Source organism: Psammomys obesus, unplaced genomic scaffold (genome assembly GCF_907164565.1).
Source record: "Psammomys obesus unplaced genomic scaffold, mPsaObe1.curated_primary_1811, whole genome shotgun sequence".
NCBI lineage: Eukaryota > Metazoa > Chordata > Mammalia > Rodentia > Muridae > Psammomys > Psammomys obesus.
This window is the reverse complement of record NW_026595981.1, coordinates 25,705,931-25,726,839: the sequence shown is the minus strand read 5'-3', so window position 1 is coordinate 25,726,839 and position 20,909 is coordinate 25,705,931. Positions and strand designations below refer to the sequence as shown.

General features: G+C 50.6%; 2 protein-coding genes across 2 annotated transcripts; both read left to right on the top strand.

The window, feature by feature from the left end:
* Window positions 1-11,850: 11,850 nt before the first annotated feature.
* Window positions 11,851-13,058, top strand: Pyy (peptide YY). The gene is made up of 4 exons (XM_055620415.1): window positions 11,851-11,954; window positions 12,363-12,550; window positions 12,667-12,750; window positions 12,867-13,058. The coding sequence occupies exons 2-4, from the start codon at window positions 12,363-12,365 to the stop codon at window positions 12,889-12,891; spliced, it is 297 nt and encodes a 98-aa protein (XP_055476390.1). The 5' UTR covers window positions 11,851-11,954; the 3' UTR covers window positions 12,892-13,058.
* A 4,835-nt stretch (window positions 13,059-17,893) lies between these two features.
* Window positions 17,894-19,280, top strand: Ppy (pancreatic polypeptide). The gene is made up of 4 exons (XM_055620581.1): window positions 17,894-17,976; window positions 18,539-18,729; window positions 18,937-19,051; window positions 19,147-19,280. Exons 2-3 carry the CDS (start codon window positions 18,539-18,541, stop codon window positions 19,043-19,045), a joined length of 300 nt encoding a protein of 99 aa, XP_055476556.1. The 5' UTR covers window positions 17,894-17,976; the 3' UTR covers window positions 19,046-19,051; window positions 19,147-19,280.
* The last annotated feature ends 1,629 nt before the right edge of the window (window positions 19,281-20,909 follow it).

Sequence of the window (20,909 nt, the reverse complement as noted above, 5' to 3'; positions counted from 1 at the left end):
TGATATCCTTGAACTTTCGAACCTTTTACCCGAGAGCTGAGATTATAACCGTTGTGTCACCAGGACTGGTTTGTGTGGTGTTGGGGGTGAAACCAATGCAGGCTAGGCAAGTACCCCACCAGCTGAACTATGTACCCAGGCCCCCTTTTCATTTATTTTATTTCTTTTATTTATGAGACAAAGTCTTACTATGACGTAGCCTTGGCTGGCCCAGACCTCCTGTAGAACAGGCTGATCTTGAACTCACAGAGATCAGCCTGCCCCTGCCTTCTGAGTGCCGGGATAAAAGGTGTGTGCCACCAAGCCTGGCTTCTGTGTATTCCTACTTATCAAGGTAATATGAATTTGGAGTAGAAAAATAAAAGCTACAGATGAAAGGAAGAAAAAGTGAGTCACCCGTATCTCAGCAACTGCCTAACAGTCTATTAAACTCACTGTGAAAGAAACTGTTCGTAATAAAACTGAAAAATCAGCCAACAATAGGCCACCCTCGGTAGGGCTTTTGCTTGGTGGTTGAGCACCTCAAGCCTGACTTCCATCCTCAGTACCTCTAAAGGAAACAAAAGAAGCTCGCTGTTCACATTTAGTTACCCCCTGCCCTGTCTCTTCACTGTAAACAATACAGTGTCAGGGTAAAGGCACCAAGGATGGGCTGAAACAGCGGAGGCACACTGACAGGCACTGTGCCTGATTAAATAGACCCTGTTTGGGCACTAGGACCATCTATCACGGAGAGCAAGGCGGAGGCTGAAGATAACAGCGCACTCAGGCTGCAGCGTCCTTGGAGGCAGTGTTTGAAGTAGCTATTTATATTTTTAGTAGTATTGTGTGTGTGAGGTGTGAGCATAGATGAGCGCATGCCACAGCCTCCGTGTGGAGGCCAGAGGGCGATTTTGTGACACCACACCGGTTTTTCTCCTCCCGCCTAGTGGGCTCCAGGGATCAAACTCAGGTCCTCAGACTCCCAGATTCTTTATCTGCTGAGCCATCTTGCTCCCTGCCCCACCCGGCAGCGTTTATCTAGTCCTGGAGCTGGACTTCAAGTCCAGGTAGGTCCTTCGATGAGCTTTTCCAGGTCCCCCTGCTCGGCCCCCCCCCCCCCCCAGCCCCGTTTACACTTGGCCTCATAAGTCACCCCAGTCTCACCCTTTAGTCTGTCCCTCCCACCGACCTCCCACCGACCTCCGCACCGGGGACTGTGAGGACAAGGCTGGGCAACATGATTTTACCTGGGGTCCCCTCAGCTTGCCAGAAGCATTGCCTAGGTTGTGACCCTGTAGAAGACTCAGACCCCCACATCGAAGGCTAAAATCTTTAAGTAGCATCCCTGATGCCTGATGGGTGTTTCTTTTACTGGTAGAGGACTTCAGCTAGGAAACTAAAGCTAAAAGTTACTTTTTGAAAGATTACTGGTTTTCAGACACTGTTTTGAACACTTTCCAAATGACTTTACTTATTTACTTTTTTTTGTTTTGTTTTGTTTTGTTTTGTTTTCGAGACACTGTTTCTCTGTGTCATCTTGGCTGTCCTGGCACACTCTCTATAGACCAGGCTGGCCTCAAAATCAGAGATCCGCCTGCTTCTGCCTCCCCAGTGCTGGGATGAAAGGCGTGAACCACCACTACCCGGTTATTTAGTTACATTTAAAATTTTATGTGCGTGGTGGTTTTGCAAGCCCTATGTCTGTGCACTGTGTGTGTGAAGTTCCTGTGGAGGTGAGAAGAGGGTGTCAGATGCCCTAGAACTGGAGTTACAGATGGTTGTGAATTACCATGAGGGTGCTGGGGAGCGAATCGGGGGTTCTTCAGTTCTTCGGAAGAGCAGCCTGTGCTCTTAACCGATGAGCCATCTCTCCGGCCTCAGGCAGGGGCTTACATCATGACACAAAACAAGGGCACCATCTTTTCACTCTTCATTTTTGGCAACCGCAACTCTGTTCTCCATCACCGTAGTTTCACCTTTTGGCAGATGTCGTAGAAGGGGAATTACGGACAGGATGCACCCTTCGGAGACAAGGCTTTGCTCATGCAGCCTAATTAGAGAATAACCCAATCTGTTCCGAGTATCAATAGTTCATTTCTTATTATGACCCAAGGTAGGCGTCCCGGTTTATGTCATTCTTTATTTGGGCCTGGTTGGAAGGCTTTGGCAGTGAGATTCCTCTGGACGTGTGCATTCTCTCCCTGAAGATAAATGAGGAGAGGGACTTCTGGGTCATACATGTATTTGTTTTTATAACTATGTGTTTCACTTTAGAAGGCACAGGGGTATTTTCTTCCTCTTTGCATCACCGCCTGCCCTCGCATAAGAACGAGAGCATTTAGAGCGTTTCAGTAGCTCTGTCAGTATTTATTTTTGTAGCATCCTCCTAGGTGTGAAGTGTTACCTCATCGTGCGGGATCCGAGATCCTAATGAAGCACCTGGCAGCCTGGACCTCAGTATGGAGACCTGGTCTGGCCTTGACTTTCAGCCATTCTCCTGCCTCTGCCTCCCAAGGGCCAGGGATTCCAGGCATGTGCTGCCAGACCCAATCTCTCTCTCTCTCTGTAATTTTTTTTTAAACTTTATTTATTTTTTTTTATTTTTGTGAACATGAGTGTTTTGAGGGCATGTTCGTGTACATGTACAAATGCAAACCGTATGCATGTCTGGTGCTCCGAGAGGTCAAAGGAGGGAGATCCCTTGGAATCGAAGTTCCAGATGGCTGTAAGCCACCTTGCGGTTGTTGGAAATCACACCTGGGTCCCCTGAAAACACAGTGTTCTTAGTCACCGAGCTTCTCTCTCCAGCCCCTCGTTTTCATGATTTATTTTTATTTTATTTATGGGTGTGTGTTTGTTTGAATGTATGCCAAATACATGTGGGTGTCTGAGGAGGCCAGAAGAGGGTGTCAGATCCCTTGGAGCTTGAGCTACAAGCGATTGTGAGCTGCCTTGTGGGTGCTGGGAACCGAACTTGGGTCCTGTGCAAGAGCAGCAAGTGCTCTTAACAGCTGCGCCATCTCTCCTGTCTCTACCTTCTCTCTCCTAATGCTTTTTAAAAAAGATGGTGTCTCTGGGAGCTGGGTGTTTAGCTCAATAGAAAACATTTGTCTAGTGTACCTCAGGTCCCAGGCTCTGGCTTCAGAGCTGCACTGTGAAAACAAAACAAAGGACAAAATAAGACAGCACCTGCCTTCCGGCACGGTGGCATACTCCTTCACTCCCAGTGCTAGGCAGGGGCACGTGGACGTCAGTCAGTTTGAGGCCAGCCTGCTCTACATAACGAGCTTCTGACCATCCCAGGCTACACAGTGAGACCCTGTCCCTAAGTAAATTAATACAGTGCATCCCATAGTTTTACCTGATGTTTAAAAGAGAGTTAGATTAGATACAGGGGTGGATAACCAAGGGGCGTGAAATGAGACCGAGATTGTGGTCCCCTTGTGATCAGTGCAAAGGACAGCTCTCACCTCAAAGGCAAGAAGAGACCATTTATGCCTGAGAAGAGTGTGTGATTTTGGCCCAAGAATGCAGGTTCCCCTGTGGACGTGGTTTTAGGATATTTTTGTAGTTAGCGAAGAAAGGAAAGCCATAAATGAATGCAGCTTTAAAACACACTGTTGGAAATATCTACAACCACCCAGCGGCCCATCAGCCCTGAGCAACTCTAGGCTGAGGTGTGGCTGTTTCCTGGGAACCCCAGTCCCCATAATCAGTCAATCAGACTCTTAGACTCTTCAACATAGGCGTGGCTTCTATTTTTCTGGGAACTTCACTCATAGTTTCCTCTGTTGGCTGAGCATTTTGGGCCTGTGGAAGCCAAAGAATGCTTTGTGCCCCACGATCTAGTTTTTTTAAAAATTATTTATTTGTGTGTGTGCGCACACATGTGCCATACTGCACATGCGAGGGTCAGAGGACAACTTGTGGGGGCTGGTTCTCGCCTTCCACTCTGTGAGTTCCAAAGATCAAACTCAGGCTGTCAGGCTTGGTGGCGGGCACGTTTATCTGCTGAGCCATCTTGTCCGCCCTCTATATTCTTGAAAACAACAGCACTGACTCTTTTCTAAGGTATGTCTTCCTAATTTTCAGCAAAGTCATTGTGTCTTAGAATTCCTCATCTCACACTTACACCTCCAGTGACCTCCCTTTTGGCTTTAGCCTTTGATTTTTTTTTTTTTTTTTTTTTTTTTTTTTTTTTTTTTTTTTTTTTTTGGTTAATGGAAACACCAGGAACACTGTTGCCATTGGCGTCTGATTGGTTTTGTATAGTCTGGATAGGAGATGGTTAGCTCAAAATGTTTGGGTATCCCTAAGGAAAGTGGGTTGAAGCTAGGCACGGTGGTGCACGCCTTTAATCGCCTCAATTTTGAAGCAGAGGCTGGTGGTCTCTGTGACTGGGAGGCCAGCCTGGTCTACACAGCGAAACCTTGTCAGAAAGAAAGGAGAGTAGAGGGCTGGAGGGATGGTGCAGTGGTTAAGAGCATTGACTGCTTTTCTGGAGGTCCTGAGTTCAACTCCCAGCAACCATGTATAAGTAATCTGATCCCCTCTTCTGGTATGCATGAAAACAGACCATTCATATACATAAAATAAAGAAATGAATAAATCTTTAAAAAAAAAAAAAAGAAAGGAAAGGAGAGTAGATATTCCAGGGTAGGCTGAAGTCTGAGTGTGGCGTAGCACCGACGGCAGCGTATATCATGTGGAACACGAGATCACCAGGCTACTCTTATAAGTAGGACTTGGCAGGTACAGCTAGGTCCCATACTATAGGGCAGGTGATCATCAGGACAGATTATGCTGTGACGGGAAAGAGAGGTGGCTAGGGCAGATCGACAGTAATACCCAAACATCGGTTGTATCTCATCGTTTCTAATATCAGTAACAACTCACCGAAACAAGCTAATACCCTTCCTTTCACTAGTAGGGTTTTTTGGCTTTAGTGTTTTAGATCTAAAAACAGAGGTAAGCTCCCCCAGGTGGTGTTTCTTTTGGAAGATTTATTTATTCATTTATCAGACTTTAAAAAAATGTGTATGGGAGCTAGCTGTGTGGCATATGCCTTTAATGCCAGTACTTGGGGGGGGGGGGGGGGGCAGAGGCAGGGGGATCACTTTGAGTTTGAGGCCAGCCTGGTCTACAGAGTGAGTACATGGTAGGCAAGGCAGAGAAACCCTGTCTCAAAAAACAAAAAAAAATTAATAATAATAATAGTAATAATAATAATAATAGGTTTTTTGCCTGCCTGCATGTATCTATATATATTAGGTTCACATACATGCCACTGGCCATAGAAGTCAGGAAAGGGCATGGGATCCCTTGGAACAGGAGCTATGGATGGTTGTGAGGCACCACAGGGTGCTGGGAATCAAATCCTCTGCAAGGGCCACACCCCCAACCCCACTTTTGGAAGAGATAAAATTGGTCCCTCCAAAACTAAAAACTGGATTAAATAATATATTCATTTGTTTCTGCTTTTTGTTGTATGAGTCTCTTGCCTGCTACGAATTCACCCCGGAAAGACTGTAAGCAATTCCGAGTTTTTAGCTATGATTTTTAAAAAACCTTCTAGCAGAACTAACTCAGACGCTTCACATCATTTTTTTTTTTTTTAATGCACATTAAGTGTTGTATAAGGAACGAAGTGTTGCTTTTCAGAATGAGTAGCTTTCAGGTTTAGGAGAACTACCAGGAATATCTTTAAGGGCTAAGGAAGCTAAAAACGGACTTCATTTCTGCAGCATCATTTGCTCCTTTACTCTTCACTTCAGAAGACTGAAGATCACAGGCTCAATGACAATCCTGCACAACTCTGCCACATTTCATAAACAGATTTAAATGTTTGTCCAGCAAGATGAATTCAGCTATTAATTTAGCAATTTGCTTAGTAGCAATTACTTAATCACTATGTAGTCTAGTAATTTGCCTAGTAGATAATTATCAAGTAGGAATAATTTTTTTCTAATTGAATCTTTCTTGCAGCGAAGGCAGTGGCATTCCAACGTAGGAAAGGCTCATCCCGCTGGGAAAACACGCAGACTTAGCATGAAGACATATTTCGGTCAGGGAGATGGTTCAGCATGAAAGCCTGACTGCAGCCGGCGTTTGTTCCTTTGTGGGTTTCTTGCTTTCTTCCGTCCTTCTCCACCCTTATTCCACCTTTTCAATTCCTCAGTACCAGGTAGGAGAGAAAGAGGGGAAATTGTATCCTTCAGGACTACTTCCTGCTCATGAGAGGTGTCAGTTCTTTGGGGAAACTTTGATCTTCAACATCAGGATATTCAATTTCTTCTTCTAGTCTCTTTGTGCACGACCACTTGACAAACTGCAAAAATAGCAGCCAGCAGCTAGCAACCAGCAGTGAGGGCAGGAGGAAGAGCAACCCCTCTCCCAGCTCTACCATGTATATACCCTCTCAAGAGTCCCCAGAATTCTAAACGTCATACAGGTTTGTGAAAGTAAAACTGAAGACAAGGGCTGGGAGGCGGTGGTGAATACCTTTAGTCTCAGCACTCGGGAGGCAGAGGCAAGCGGATCTCTTTGAGTTTGAGGCCAGCCTGGTCTACAGACTGAGTTGCAGGACAGCCAGGGCTACACAGAGAAACCCTGTCTTGGAAGAAAACCCCCAAACAACAACAACCAAAAACCAAAAGGCAAACTAAAGACAAGGAATGAGTCTCCATCACCAAGCTGGGCTGCTTGGTCAAGGACATGAAGACCAAGTCCCTGGAGGAGATCCATTTGTTCTCCCTGCCCATCAAGGAGTGTGAGGTCATTGACTTTTCCTAGCAGCATCTAAGGATGAGGTTCTAAAAATCACAACAGTGCAGAAGCAGACTCAGGCTCATCAGCGAACCAGGTTCAAGGCTTCTGTCACCACAGGGAAATGCGCTGGGTCATGTTGGTCTAGATGTTAAGTATTCCAAGAAGGGTAGCCCCTGCCGTCCATGGTGCCACAATCCTGGTTGAGCTTTCTGTTGTCTCTGTGCAGAGAGGCTTCGGGAGTAAGAAGAGTAATAGCCCCACACTGACCATACAGGCGACAGGCCACTGTGGCTCTGTTCTGGTGCGTTTCATCTCTGGCCCCAGAGACACAGGCAACCTTCTCAGCTCCCATGCCCAAGAAACGGTTGCTGATGGCTGGCATTGATGGCTGCAACCCATCATGCACTGTCACCTGAGCAACTCTGCCAGGCGACCTCTGATGCCAACTCTAAGCTACACACAGCTATCTGACCTGGGCTCTGGGAGGAAGCCCGTTTACTAAAGTTTCTCTACCAGAAATTCACCAAACATCTTCTGAAACCCCACCGAGAATCTTCATGCAGAGGTATCAGGCCCCAGCTGTGGTCCCCACCACCCGTGGTCATTTCACAGGAGAAACAGAAATTGAATTAAATCCTGCTTTTTTTTTTTTTTTTTTTTTTTTTTTTTAAGACAATTGCTGAGCTTGGTGGCACACAATTTTTATTCCAGCACTTGGGAGGCAGAGACAGTGGATTTCTATGATTTCAAGGTCAGCCTGATCTACATTGTGAGGTCCAGGCCATTTAGGACTACATAATAAAATCCAGTCTAAAAACAAAACAAACAAACAAACAAACAAAAAAGCACAGGCAAAATATGTTATCTGTCCTAGAAAGATTTCTGTTTTTCTATTTTCTTTTTAAACTTTTATTTATTATTAATGTGTGTGTGTGATGTGTGTGGGGGGGGGGTCTGGTGTGTGATAAGTGTGTGTGTGTGTCCCAGTAGATGAGTGGTCATAGGACAGTTTTTCGGAGTCAGTTCCTTCCTTCCAGTTTTATGTAGGTTCCCAGGATGGAATTCAGGTTGCCAAGCCTTCGTGGCAAGGGCCTTTACCAGATGAGCCATCTCACTGGCCCTCATATCTATTTTTTTCTTAGCAGCAAATCTTAATGGATTAAGTTTTTAGAATTGTTAAAATCCTGTTATAAAAGATACTGAGAAACCACTATGTCAAAAACCACCCATCCTTCTCTGGAGTTTCTGGCATCTTTCATTCAGTATGTCTGTCCTTTATTTTAGGTGAGATTCCCAACTCTGCACAGACATGTTAAGTACGCAAGGACTGTCAATTGATTTATCTCATCCCCTTAAACAGAAGACACAGAGATAACCAGAGATTCCAAACCTGCAGTTACCTTGGGTTCCAGGAACATTGGAGCCTTGCTGGATCATTCCCAGGGGAGGGAAGAAAAGGTGACGAAATGACTCAGCAGGTAAAGGTGCTTGCCACCAAGCCTGAGAACCAGAATCCAGCCCAAGCAGTCTCAGTCAAGGTGTGATCTGCTTGGTCTTTGTCTCAAGTCCAATTCTTTGAGATGCTCCAAAGAAATCCCTATTGCCTGAGCGGACAGGCTGATTCTCAGGAGGCGATGACTCATCCTTCACAGCCTCACCCTCGTGGGTGACTTCCCTCCCCTCCACTTCTGGCCTTTCATTCTTTCTAAACAGGGTAGTTTTATATCAACTTGACACAAGCTGGAATCATCTGAAAGGAGGGAACCTCAACTGAGAAAACGCCTCTATAAGATACAGCTGTAGGACATTATCTTAAGTAGTGACTGATGGAGGAGGACCCGGCCCGTTTCGAATGGTGCCGTCCTCGGGCTGGTGGTCCTGGGTTCTATAAGAAAGCAGGCTGAGCAAGCCCATGAGGAGCAAGCCAGTAAGCAGCACCCCTTCGTGACCTCTGCATCAGCTCCTGCCTCCAGGCTTCTGCCCTGTTTTGAGTTCTTATCATGACTCCCTTAGATGATGCAGAGTGATGTGGAATGCAAACCAAATAAACCCTTTTCTCCTGAAGTTGCTTTGGTCATGGTGTTTCATCATACGACAGTAACCGTGATAAAGACGGTCTCACGTTTCCTGGGACAGCCTCAGACTTTTATATAGCCAAAGATACATCTCGACCATCTGATCTTGCTTCACCCTCTGGAGTGCTGGGATTATAGGGCGTGCCTCCCCACCTGTGCCGGGGATGAAGGTCTGAGCGTGATAAGTGAGCCCTGGGCCTGAGATTCATCCCCCACTCCCCGAGGTTGTTTTGTTTTGTTCTGGTGTCATTCTGTAGCCCAGGCCAGCCTTGAACTTGAGATCTTCTTGTCTCTGCCTCCCACGTGCCAAGGTTATAGGTTGTGTACCCATGTCTGTGAGGAACGAGTCTTGCCTGTGACTTTGGGCCTTCACTGTGCGTTAGAGCTTCCTGTTGTTGGTACCGGGTTCAGGTGACCGCTGATGTGTTACAGAATGCTAAGTCACATAGGATGAGTATGCTTGAACGTACTAGACAAGGCAAGGGGTCTGCCGAGGTCCAGGTCTCTAGCCTCAGAGACCTTGAACTCCTGGGCTGGTCTCATTATGTTCTCTGAGGATGAAGAACAATGGAATCCCAGCAGTTCTTCAAGGAAAAATTGGAGGTCAGTCCTGGTCCCAAGTGCACAGGGACAATTGTTTTGCAAGTTTCCCCTCACAGACACCAGCCCCCCATTTGCAGACGTCGCTCGTGGGGGCTGAGTCACGGGTCGATGGTGTTGGTGGGCATGCGGTGGAGGCAGCCAAGCCTATCGATCGAGGGCTGAGACGAGGCATCCTCCCCACTCAGCAGTTAATTAAGTCTTTGATGGGGGTGGTGGTGATTAATGAATAGTCAGCTTGTCCTGTAATTGGGGCGTGGGATCTGAGGGAGTGCCAAGAGGCACGAGGGGGGGGGTTGTGAGGAGCGGGGAGGCTGGCTTCTGGCCCACACGGAGGGACCCCCTTGGGTTCAGCTTGCTTTCGTACACTTACATCCTCCAGTGCCTCCACCCTTTCTCCTCTTCTTAGTCTTTCCTTGAACCTCGTAGTCCCTAAGACTGATGGGAGGTAGTGTTTAGGCATGATGGATCCTTCGTGTTCTTCTCACAAGCTCCTTTGTCCCTGTCTAGGGTCAGTGCACTTGCAACAGCCTTCACCCTGGCACTTCAGGGCCTACCAACAAATGTCTGTCCCCATGTCCTTGCCACTTGTGGCCTGCAGCGTCCTTGTCTGCCTAGGCTCTGGCTTCTATGGTCATGGTTATCCTAACCAATGCCAGGTTGTCCTCTGCAGAACACACACCTTGTTGTCCCATGGCCTTTGGCTTGCCCTAAAGGACTAGAATCCCTGTACTTCTCCAAACAGGACACTGTCTGGCCTCTGTTCTGGGATCTTTTAAGACTTGGAGTCCCCAAGGATGTGATTCTCTCCTGAGATGAGGGTTCCTGAAGGACAAAGCTGTGTCTTTACCCCCAGATACAGGCTCCCTAAGAACTGTCTCTCTGCTTTCTCCAAGGCTGGGGTACAGCCTTGTCCTGACGTTCTCTCGTTCTCTCCCACCTCCATGCCCAGCAAGATGCCCTGGTGCCCCGCTTCTTCCGTAACAGGGGGCCCATGGGCCTGGCTACTTGATAAGGATCCATTTCCAAGAGTGCAGGTGACTGAACCCATAAAAAATGTGATTGAAGGGGCCCTAGGTGCTCCATCTCAGGTGAGTTCTAAAAATAGCATCCACAGCCATCTGTCCTGGGAGAGAGGAAGGCCTGGCCCAGAACCAGGGGTCTGAGCAAGATGGCTCTTCCTGCTTCCAAGGGTTGGAAGTCATAGAGGCTCTGGCAGGGCTGGGAGAAGGACTTGTGAAGAGCTTTCCGGAGTACTTTCATATGTCCGTCCCTCTCTCTCTGATGTAGCAGGTGGGTCTGATGGGGTTGGTGGTCTGGGGGCTCTTCCCCCACTCAGACACTCAGCGTAGGTTGTGGCCCTAGACTTATTGTTCCCCTCCTGCTCTCATGTATAAACTCCTAAGCTTTGAGGTGTGAGCCTCATCCCCCGTCAGCCCTGAGAAGGCTGTTCTCTGGGTTTGTCTGCCCTCTGCCCCCTCTTTGGAGCCATGGGTGATCCCTCAGAACTCTAGTTTTCTCGCCTGTAAGGCGGGACACCCGCCGTGCAGGAATTGATGTGCTATGCAGCGCAAAATAAAATGCTTAATAAACACTGGCAGTTGGCCCTCTCCTGCGGACAGACGGGCCTTCCCTCCTGGGCCCCAGATTCCAACGATGGCTGTAACCGGCTTAAACAGCGCCATGCGCCTGGTCACCTTGGCATCACTCAGCTGCAGATGTCACCTATGTCCTGAGGGTCTCTGGAGGGGTTGGAGATGAGTTTCTGCCTGGGGGGGGGGCACTCATCAGGTGTGCATTGCTGGTCCCGGGTCTGTGCTCTAGGCTGGAATCTACAAGTCGCAGGTGCAGGCGCTTCTTCGAAGGGAACTAGCTTTTTACCGCCCCCTGTCTCTCTTTTTAGTATTGAAAGGACAGGTCGTATCCTCAAGACATCAGCAGCAGGTCGGGAGGCAAGGAAGGACACATGCTCCCATCCCTGCCTTCAGCAGAAAAAAAGATTTCCCCTACACGCCCAGCCAGTCCTGGGACCTTCTCCAAACAGAAGCACACGGGCTTGCTTTCTGGAAGGAGCTGCCACAGGTTCCACAGGCTGAAGGAACTGTGTTTCCCCCTTCTCGATTCTCTTCTATAAACGGGCTGAGGAAGATGAAATCTCATTCCTGACTTCGCCCCGTTAGTCTAGACCCAAACTCTAGATTCAGTTCCTTATCGGCAGCTGTGGGGGTGAATACCGGATGCAGGGAAGGACCCCACGTCTGAAGACTGCCCACCCAGGCTCCTGCGAGGTGGTGAGCCAGCACGTAGCGGCTGGGTGTAAAGTCAGGGATTGGCAGGGGTTGAGGGAGGGAGGAGACAGGCCCTCCCCTGCTAGCTCCCCTCCCTGGACTCCCCCTCCCTTTCCAAGTGGGATATAAGGCCCGTAGGGAAGCTCTGAGCAGAGGCCACAGCAGTCAGTAGCTGTCCAGCCCTCGAGTTTCCCCCTGCCTTCCACCTCCTGCTCTTGACGCTTCCAGAGCTGTTGCTACTGTGAGTGACCGGGGCTCAGGGGGGGTCGGGTATCGGGGGGGGGGGGGGGGGGGGAAGGGACCCAAGGTCGGGTCGGTGGAAACTGGGGCTGAGTGGTTGCAGGATCTAGCTGAGGTGAGATGGAGATTGTGGGGAACTCGGGGGGGGGGGGGGATCATCACAGCTTTCTTCCCAAAAGAGAGGTAGCTCTTTGGGTACTAGAGGGAGTGGGAGGCGGGCAGGACTATGGCTGTCCTGACAGGTGAGGACACTGAGGCTAGAGATGGTGCAGGGCGGGAGAAGACGAGATGAGCCCTGTGGCTGGGACAGACAGATCACTGAGACGTGGGCCCGACGGCAGCCGCCGCCGCCTCCCGCCGCGGAGGATGGAGGCTCGGGAGGGCCCACCCTCCAATGCTCCCTTCTTAGATGGTGGCGGTGCGCAGGCCTTGGCCCGCCATGGTCGCCTTACTGCTGGTGCTGCTGGCCTGCTTGGGAGCCCTGGTGGACGCCTACCCCGCCAAACCCGAGGCTCCGGGCGAAGACGCCTCCCCCGAGGAGCTGAGCCGCTACTACGCCTCCCTCCGCCACTACCTGAACCTGGTCACCCGGCAGCGGTGAGCGCCGGGGAGGGAGGGAGGGAGGGAGGGGAGGACGGGACAGCGCCCTCCTCCCAGCGCCACCTGGAGGCCTGACCACGCCCCTTTGGCGATTCCGTCCCCGCCCCCTTCAGGTATGGGAAGAGAGAAGTCCCGGAAGCTGTGTTCTCCAAACTGCTCTTCAGGGATGACAGCGAGAACCTCCCCATCAAGTCTCGGTAGGAAAAACAAAACAAAACAAAACAATAAAAACAAACCCTTCCCCACTGGCGAGTGGCAAGGCCTCATCACTTACAATCCCCACTCTTCAATCCCCTTCCTTTCCCTCCTGCAGGCCAGAAGGTGTCTACCCCTGGTGAAGCCCGCAGAGGCTCCTGCGAGATGTGCTAACCACACCAACTTCACTTGCATATCTGGTTCCAAGAGGGGACGTCCTACCTTGGTGACCTGGGTGCCCACGCTGGAGCTGGAGGGCTGTGTGTGTTTATTTCCCTGTCCCCGAATAAAAAGCAAACTTCCCACAAAACGCGACTGTGTTTTCTATGCCCGTCCCTTTCATTTTGGGGGACGTGGCGTCGAAGGTGTGTAAGCTCGAGCTGGAGGGAGAGACTGGCAGCTAGGATAAAAGACCCGGAGGGATGAGAAGAGGGCGTGGTGGGGTTCGGCAGAGACACCTCCACCTAGCCCGTGGCTCCCAAACGACCTGGGAAGGCATTCTGGGGGAAGGGAGCCTAGGAGAGTGGGTGAGGTGGATTCTGAAAGGATTGGGGTGGACAGGAGAGTGTTGGGGAGGAGGCTGGAGGCCAGGAGGAGGATGGAATCTAGGATGAGACCCTGGACGGAGGAAGGGACCTTTTGGAGGTGATGTGGGTGTCACTTTCCTCGCTCCCTGAACAGGAGGAGCAGCAGGAGGGTGGAGGACTGCTTTCTCTCCAGACAGTGGGAATTCCCCGCCTTTCTGAATGCAGGCTTGAGGTCTGTCACTAACTGTGCCTTACTGGGGAAAAGACCATGGGGACACTCCCCCAATTCTCCTCCCCCCCCCCCATTAAACACTGATGTCATTAAACACTGACGTCTAAAGTGTTGTGGGTGTTTAAACTGTCGTCAGACCTGAGTCCCTGGATATCTCTTATTGCAGGAAGCCCTTTCATTGGAACTTTCTGCCCTCTCTGGCCACCCAGCTCTCTCTCTCTCTCTGGATACCTCCCTGGTCACTATGAAATTTGTCCATCACCCTGTGTCCTGTTTTCCTAGGTCTTGAGGGAGAGGGGGTGCTGGAGGAAGGGCGTAGTTTCCCATCCTCTGTAGAGCAGGATCTGCCCAGGGATAAGCCACAGAGGAAGTGTTCAGCAGAAGGCGGGGCACTATCACCGTGTGGACGGGGAGGCACGCAGGACTCCTCAGCCTGGTGGCCCTGGAGGAGCGTGGCCTCCACTGTAACACTTCCTGTATAGGGGACCATGTCCCCCACTTCCCCGAATCCAGCTTCTGGGGATACCCTTCAGCTTCACGGGGAGAGGATGAAGAGGCGACCCCAGGGTCCATCCTGTGTCATAGACTGGGAGGATTCTGGTCTCCACAGGCCTCGCCTACCCTGCTCTTTCTTCCTCTCCCGCCTGGAAAGCCCCTCCTGCCATTCCAGGGAAGTTAGTCTCTCCCTCCAGTATCACCGTTACCTGAGACATCCCGCCCCCTCCTCCTTCTGTGTTCCTACACTGCTCCAAGCTTGCATGACTGCTTGCACGGCTGAGGAGCAAGGACTGTGTGTCTGGAAGCTGGTGCCTGTGGTGCCCTGTCTGTTGGTCTGCCTGGGGAAGCTGGGGCTGGTTTGAAGCGAGCCACAGACAGTCTGTGTAAAGTGTCATGCCCAGTTAACCCTTAGTGAGGTAGCTTTACTCTGAGTGGGTGTGTACTGAGGCTGATCGACTTAATCAACATAGGAACCAGGGGGGCACTTAGATATAAAAAATAGTAACAAAGACAGTAGCAATAAATCTTTGCAAAAAGCTCTTTTCCTTAATATATATACATACATACATGTGATATATGCCTTCACGTGGTTTCTGGAGAATCAAATGCAACTCATCAAGCCTGCACTGTCAGGCAGCAAGCCCCAAACACCAGTTTTGTTTTGAGACTGAGTCTGGCTGTGTAGTTCCGACTCTCCTGGAATTCACTAGGTAGAGCAGGCTGGCCTCGAACCAGCAGAGATCCGCCTGCCTCTGCCTTCCCAGCGCTGGAATTAAAGGCGTGCACCACTGTGCCGGGCTCAAACAGCACTTCTTTGTGCATTAGATCATTAGCTGTATGTTTCACACACACATCGCAGGACTGCGATATTGCTTTGGTGGTGTGTGTGTGTGTGTGTGTGTGTGTGTGTGTGTGTGTGTGTTGTACATGATTCCTATGTAGAGGTCAAAGGACAACTTTCAGGAGTTGATTCTTTCCTCCTGCTGTGGGTTTTGGGGATTGAACTCAGGTCCCGCTGAGCCTTCTCGCCAGGCCAAAGGGATACCTATGAGGTATATTTTCTTTTTCTTTTTTTAAAAAGATTTTGTTGATTTATTTTAATGTACACGAGTATTCCATTTGTGTGTGAAGAGGGCAGTAGAGGATATAGATGGTTGTAAGTCACCATGTGGTGGCTGGGAATTGAACTCAGGACCTCTGAAAAAGCAGATACTGTTCTTAACTGTTGAGCCATCTCTCCAGCCCCCATGAGGTATCTTTTGAGGAAGGATCTGGAAGATAGTCCTAGGTGAAGGATGGCTATACCATGATCCGCTTCTCTCCAATTTCAGTGACCTTATTTTTTTTTTTAAGTAAATAAAACGCTGCCTGAGGCCCCTTCTTCACTTTTGAGCCTTTCCTAATCTCCCCCGACCCCCCTAAGGGCATATGTGCAAGTTGGGCATAATGACACATTTGGGAGGCTGAGGCCGGAGGATCTCAACTTTCAAGGCCATCTTGGGGTCCATAGTGAGATGCACCTCACAACCACAAAGCAGAGGGCCGGGGGTACAGCTTGTTGGTAATGCACTTACCACACAGTTTAAGGATGCCAGGCCGCTCCACAGCACTCATGGAGAAATGGAGATGGTGTTTGAGGAACAACACTATCTGAGGTATGCGCACAGATACACACACACACACACACACACACACACACACACCCATACATACTCACCCCCACCACACACACACACACACACACAACACTGAAAAAATGAAATGAAACGAAAACACGTGTGCCGTGAATGACTCCTGCTTGGCCTGATCTCTGAGAGCAGCAGAGGATGAGGTAAGAGAGCAAGGGAAAGGGTGTGACGGAGGACAGGCCACTGGCCAAACTCCTGTCCTCTAGGATGTGGGCGGGGCCTCTGCACTTTGTTCCTTCTCCTACTTCATTCCCTCCTATTTTTCTGGGCTGTCTTTCTCCTAACCTCATCAGTAGCCATCTTTCTTGTCCAGAAGGCTCCTGGCTAGTCAGGGGCCAATCTGTCTGCAGGTGAGCATGCGCGCCTTCCCCAGGCTCCAACGCAAGCGCTGCAGGAAGCCACAAGGGCCAGCAGGAGCTGTCTCTGTGTTCCAGATGTACTTAATATTGAGCAGTTCCTCCTCCTCCTGGATTGTTACCACTACCCCTGTGAGGACCTTGGAATCTGCTGTTGCAAAAATCGATTTGGTTGACATCTGAGGAGCACCTGTGACTTCTTAGGACCCGACTAAGCTGGTTGGCTTGAGTGACAAACTATAAGCAGTTTCCACATCAGGATCAGTCCCCGTTTTCAGTCTGTTAAGTGAGGGTCCCTCACCTTCAGTAGAAGCTAGAGCAGATCTTACGGGGCTCAGAGCTCAGGAAAACCCGAACCTTTAAAACCGGCGCCCCCCCGGTGGCAGCTCTGGCAGCTCCCAGCCAGCGCGTAGGCTCCGACGGGACTAACACTAAACCAAGCCCGCGAGAAGGGTCCAGGCTTGCTAACAAACAAACTCTACTTATTTTGAGCCGGTCGTGCTTTTCTTGTTAGTGTAAACGATTGCTGAGAGGAGCGGGTGCCTGGATTCTACCTGTCTGGGGGTGGGTGCAATGAGCCCTACTTTACAGAGTAAGAAACTGAATTCCAGAGGTCTCATGGGATTATGCTCTCAGGACCACACGGGGGTCGGGGGAGGGGACAATGGCAGGAACTGGAATTGGGTCCAGGCCTATCTGACCTCTAACCTCACCATGACAGATTCCTGGCTGTCACCTTCTCCCCTCTCATCACTTCTTGCGTTCCCAGGACAAACCGTGATGCTGCTCCTCCCTGCTCTGACCTGGGCACAGAACCTCAGGAAAGAGAGGCCCCGGCTCCCTTCGAAGACCTCAGAAAAAAAACAGAGCCAGTAACTGCTCTCTCGGCTTGAGCAGGGTAGAGGTCCTGGCTGGGAAAAGACAGTGGCTTTAGGAGAGGAACTGAAGGCTGACTGTGAGCCTTGGGGGTGAGTCTTAGACAAGCGTTCCCACCTCCCTGGGTTTCCCATCCCTTGGTCAGGAAGCAGGAAGTGATAGCAGTGTTCCAACAGTTCTTCCCAGTCACTAGCTGTGTGGTCTAGACCCAGCTATCTGATATCTCTTGGCAGAATACAGTTTTTGTTTTTGCTTGTTTGTTTGTTTTTAGCCCGTCAAGTACGGCCTGGTAGGGGTTCAGTGGGAAGACAGCCTGGAGCTTTTTGGGCAACTTGAAGCTTAAGAGTGATGCTAATTTTTAGTACCCACTTGGGACAGAGCTCTGTGATGGGAAAGGAAACAGCTGCCAGAAACTGTCCCTTCCCCCATGAACCCTGTGTCCTCCGAACTCTGACCCACCGGATCTAGTTGGCATGCACCAAATGGGTTCCTCCACTCCTTTCCAAGTGGCTTGAGGACAGAAGACACCTTCTCTGTCCCTTCTTTGTTCTAGCTGTCTACTGGAAAGGAAGTCCTGACTTCCATCCTTCATGCTGGGGGGTAGAGCCTGGAAGTGTAGCTTCAGTCTGTGCCCCAAGGAAATCCGATTGGTGACTGGGTTGTCCCTGGGGAGCGGGTGTTGAGGCCAGCAGCTAGAACCTTTGGGTTATCCTGTCAGGACCCTGACATTTATGAATCAAGTCTGTGCCAGTGTCCAAAGCTGGATACGGACCCCCACAGGAGACCTTTGCCATGGTCCAGCTTCATTTATTCTGTGCTACCCTGACACCTAGAACGCTGGCCTGGCCTTCCTGTTTCCGGCCACAGCGCCCCGTGTTGCAGGCTCCAGGGAGACAGCAAAAGGGGGTTGAAGGCTGGCAGTGAGAAGGGCTGGCAGGAGGCGGGGCCTCTGGGGGTGCTGAGGATTATAAAGGGACACAGCCGCAAGCAGGGAGACCAGCAGGAGGTAGCTTTTCTCTGTGGCCCAACACCCACTTGCTCGGGACACAGGGTAAGTGAGCTGATCTTGTTTTGCCTCTGGGGACTCCTTGGGTTGAGGCTGGTGTTGGAGGGTAAGGCTTAGTGCTTTGTAGGGCTGGAGCCCTCAGGAGGCCTAAGGTCCTTCTTGGGTCTCTCTCTGTATTGGACATGCCTGTCAGGGGAAACCGGGACCCACAGTGTCATAGGCTTCTGTTCCTTTGCTTTATAATTTAACTCTGTGTCACCCACCCTGTGGTTCCCATGAGCCCCGGTCATTCCTGCATCCTCAGAGCCATCAATGTCCTAAGTCCTGTGTAGCCATCCCTCATACCCAATCTCTCTGCTATGCTTTACAATGTTGCCAAGGCCCGGCCCTCTGGCTGCTGGCTTGATTACCGAGGAAATGTGCATTTGCAGGTGTTCTTGCTTTCTGGGGAAGGAAGGTGGTAGAGGCTGGTGGCTCCTTCATCTGCCCCTGTCCCCAGGTGTGGCTTGAAGTGTTGTGTGGTGTGCAGTGGCTAGGAAGGTAGGTGTTGGACATAGGAGGACCTGCTGATAGGCGTGTCCTGTCTTCAATCTTCCTTGTTCTTTAGATGGCCGTCGCATACAGCTGCCTCTCCCTGTTTCTCCTAAGCTCTTGGGTGGCTCTGCTGCTGCAGCCCCTGCAGGGTGCCTGGGGAGCCCCGGTGGAGCCAATGTACCCAGGGGACTATGCTACCCCTGAGCAGATGGCTCAATATGAAACTCAGCTCCGCAGATACATCAACACACTGACCAGACCTAGGTACGGTGTGTGTGTGTGTGTGTGTGTGCGTGCATGAGAGAGAGAGAGAGAGAGAGATCCCTAGCCCTAGCCTTGTCCCAGTCCTGCCCATGCCTGCTCTGAGAAAACTATTTCTACTCCTGGGGCTTGGGTCTGTGTAAGTGGGGGGATCTAAGACAGGTGATTTGACACCTGGACTACACTTATCCCAGCTGTCTTCCTTCTTAGGTATGGGAAGAGAGACGAGGAGAACACAGCTGGACTTCCTAGAATACAGCTCTCCCCATGCACCAGCCCCCTCGTTGGTTTGATTCGCTGCTCTGCTCCCTGGAGCTGAGGGCAGGTCTGGAAAGGGGAGGGGGTCTGGAGGAGTAGGAAGGAAAGCAGGGTCCCAGGACAAGGACCGTTTTTCCTCATGGCTCTCTTCTTTCCTCGCAGGGAGCTCAGCCCAATGGGCGTGTGCCCCTCCTGGCTCCTGCCTGTGGCTGTGGGACGGTGCCGGCCCAGCTCTCTCCTCTGCATTCTTGCAACAACCTGCCCTCTTACACTCTAAATAAAGCAAGTTAAAATTATAGCCCGTGTGTGTGTGTGTGTGTGTGTGTGTGTGTGTGTGTACACCCACAGGGGCAGGAGTAGGTAAAACTCACAGGCCTGGAAGCCGAGGGAGAAAGCAGAGTTATGATGACCCTGGGCAACTACAGGGGCTCAGCTCCCCCCTCTCACAGAGGGGCAAGTTGTGGTCTGGAGAGCAGTAAGACACCCACACGCACAAAGAGGTTTGCCATGTGAAATCCCCATTTCTTGGGGCACCGAGGTAAGACCTGGGTAACTTGTCTGAGAGGTCCCAGCAGATTTTCTACCCCTATCGGGCATCCTGAGTAGGCAAAAATGCTGTGTGTGTGTGTGTGTGTGTGTGTGTGTGTGTGTGTGTATGTGTGTATAAAGTGTGTGTATAAAGTGTGTGTATAAAGTGAGAGAGTGAACGGGACTCCCCTTTCTGGGAGCTTCTGTGGATGGGGAGAGGGGAAGGGAAGACTTGAAACAGTCTTCTCCCATCCCTGCCACAGGCTGAGTCTGAAGGGCCAGCGTTGGTAGGCTTGGTGGGTGAAGGTTTACTCTCCGAAGGCTCAGCGTTTAGCACTGATCCCATGACGATGACACTATAACTGTGCTTCTGTATGTTGTGTGTGAATGATCTGGAAGCAGAACCTGACCTATAAGGTCAAAGGCCTGTGCAGGATGCAGCTATCCTGCAAGTTGCTTGGCTCCAGCTGATTCCTAAGTCCAAGCGGTGCCAGGATAACTAGGGGCCATAGGAGGTTTCAGCAGGAGAATGGTTTGAATGTGGGTGCTGGAGCCTGATGTCCCAAAGCCTTCCCCTTCTATTTTTATTTTATACATAAGGGCGTTTTGCCTGCCGTACACCATGTGTGTGCCTCGTGCCTTCCGGGGCCAGAAGAGGGTTTCCGATCTCCTGGAACTAGAGTTACAGGTGGTTGTAAGATACTATGTAGGTGCTGGGGATCCTTGGATTCTCTGGAAGAGCAGCCGGCACTCTTGACCCCTGAGCCATCTCTCCAGCCTGAGAAAGGTTACGAAGGGGAGAATTAAAACCCAGAGAGGCAGGCTCCACACACACCCGGGTTTGAGAGCTGGATGACGGGGAGGCATGTGAGCGCCTCAGTAGCCAGGCTTCAGGAACAGGCTCTACCCCATTCCGGGGATCTGTGAACCCAACATAGGAGGGGAGAGGTCCCCTGTGTCCAGCTCTCACAGGCCGAGCTAGCATTTCAACCTGTTCCGCTCTGCGGTTAACCTCGGCCGGGAGGGGTCTGCCTGAAGCTCCTATTTTGAAGTCGACAGGACCGATCCTTTCATCTTCTCTCTCTCTCTGAGTCACAGTGGGTCACCCTGGAAGCAGTAGCTGGGGGTGAGCTGGTGGAAGGTGGGTGGGTAGGTTGCAAAGAGATGCAGGCTGAGATCTGCTTATCTCACATGAGGAATTACAGGGTGCCCTCCTCAGTGAAGGCCAGGCCCTTCCTGCCAGTGCCCAAAGATGTCACCGAAGCCACAGGGATTCTTTTTAAAACTGTATTTACTTATCCTTTCCTTTATTGTTATTGTGTGTTTGCACGATGTGTGTGCACACCGGGGTACATTCTTCCATGAGGTCAGGCACGGAGCTCGGGCAGGTAGTCTCA

Excerpts from the sequence above, each read along its gene's own strand:
- Pyy (XM_055620415.1), top strand. The coding sequence starts at position 12,363 with ATGGTGGCGGTGCGCAGGCCTTGGCCCGCCATGGTCGCCTTACTGCTG. Across the intron at positions 12,551-12,666 it reads AACCTGGTCACCCGGCAGCG|GTATGGGAAGAGAGAAGTCC; the intron begins GTGAGCGCCGGG and ends CGCCCCCTTCAG. Across the intron at positions 12,751-12,866 it reads AACCTCCCCATCAAGTCTCG|GCCAGAAGGTGTCTACCCCT; the intron begins GTAGGAAAAACA and ends TCCCTCCTGCAG.
- Ppy (XM_055620581.1), top strand. The coding sequence starts at position 18,539 with ATGGCCGTCGCATACAGCTGCCTCTCCCTGTTTCTCCTAAGCTCTTGG. Across the intron at positions 18,730-18,936 it reads AACACACTGACCAGACCTAG|GTATGGGAAGAGAGACGAGG; the intron begins GTACGGTGTGTG and ends CTTCCTTCTTAG.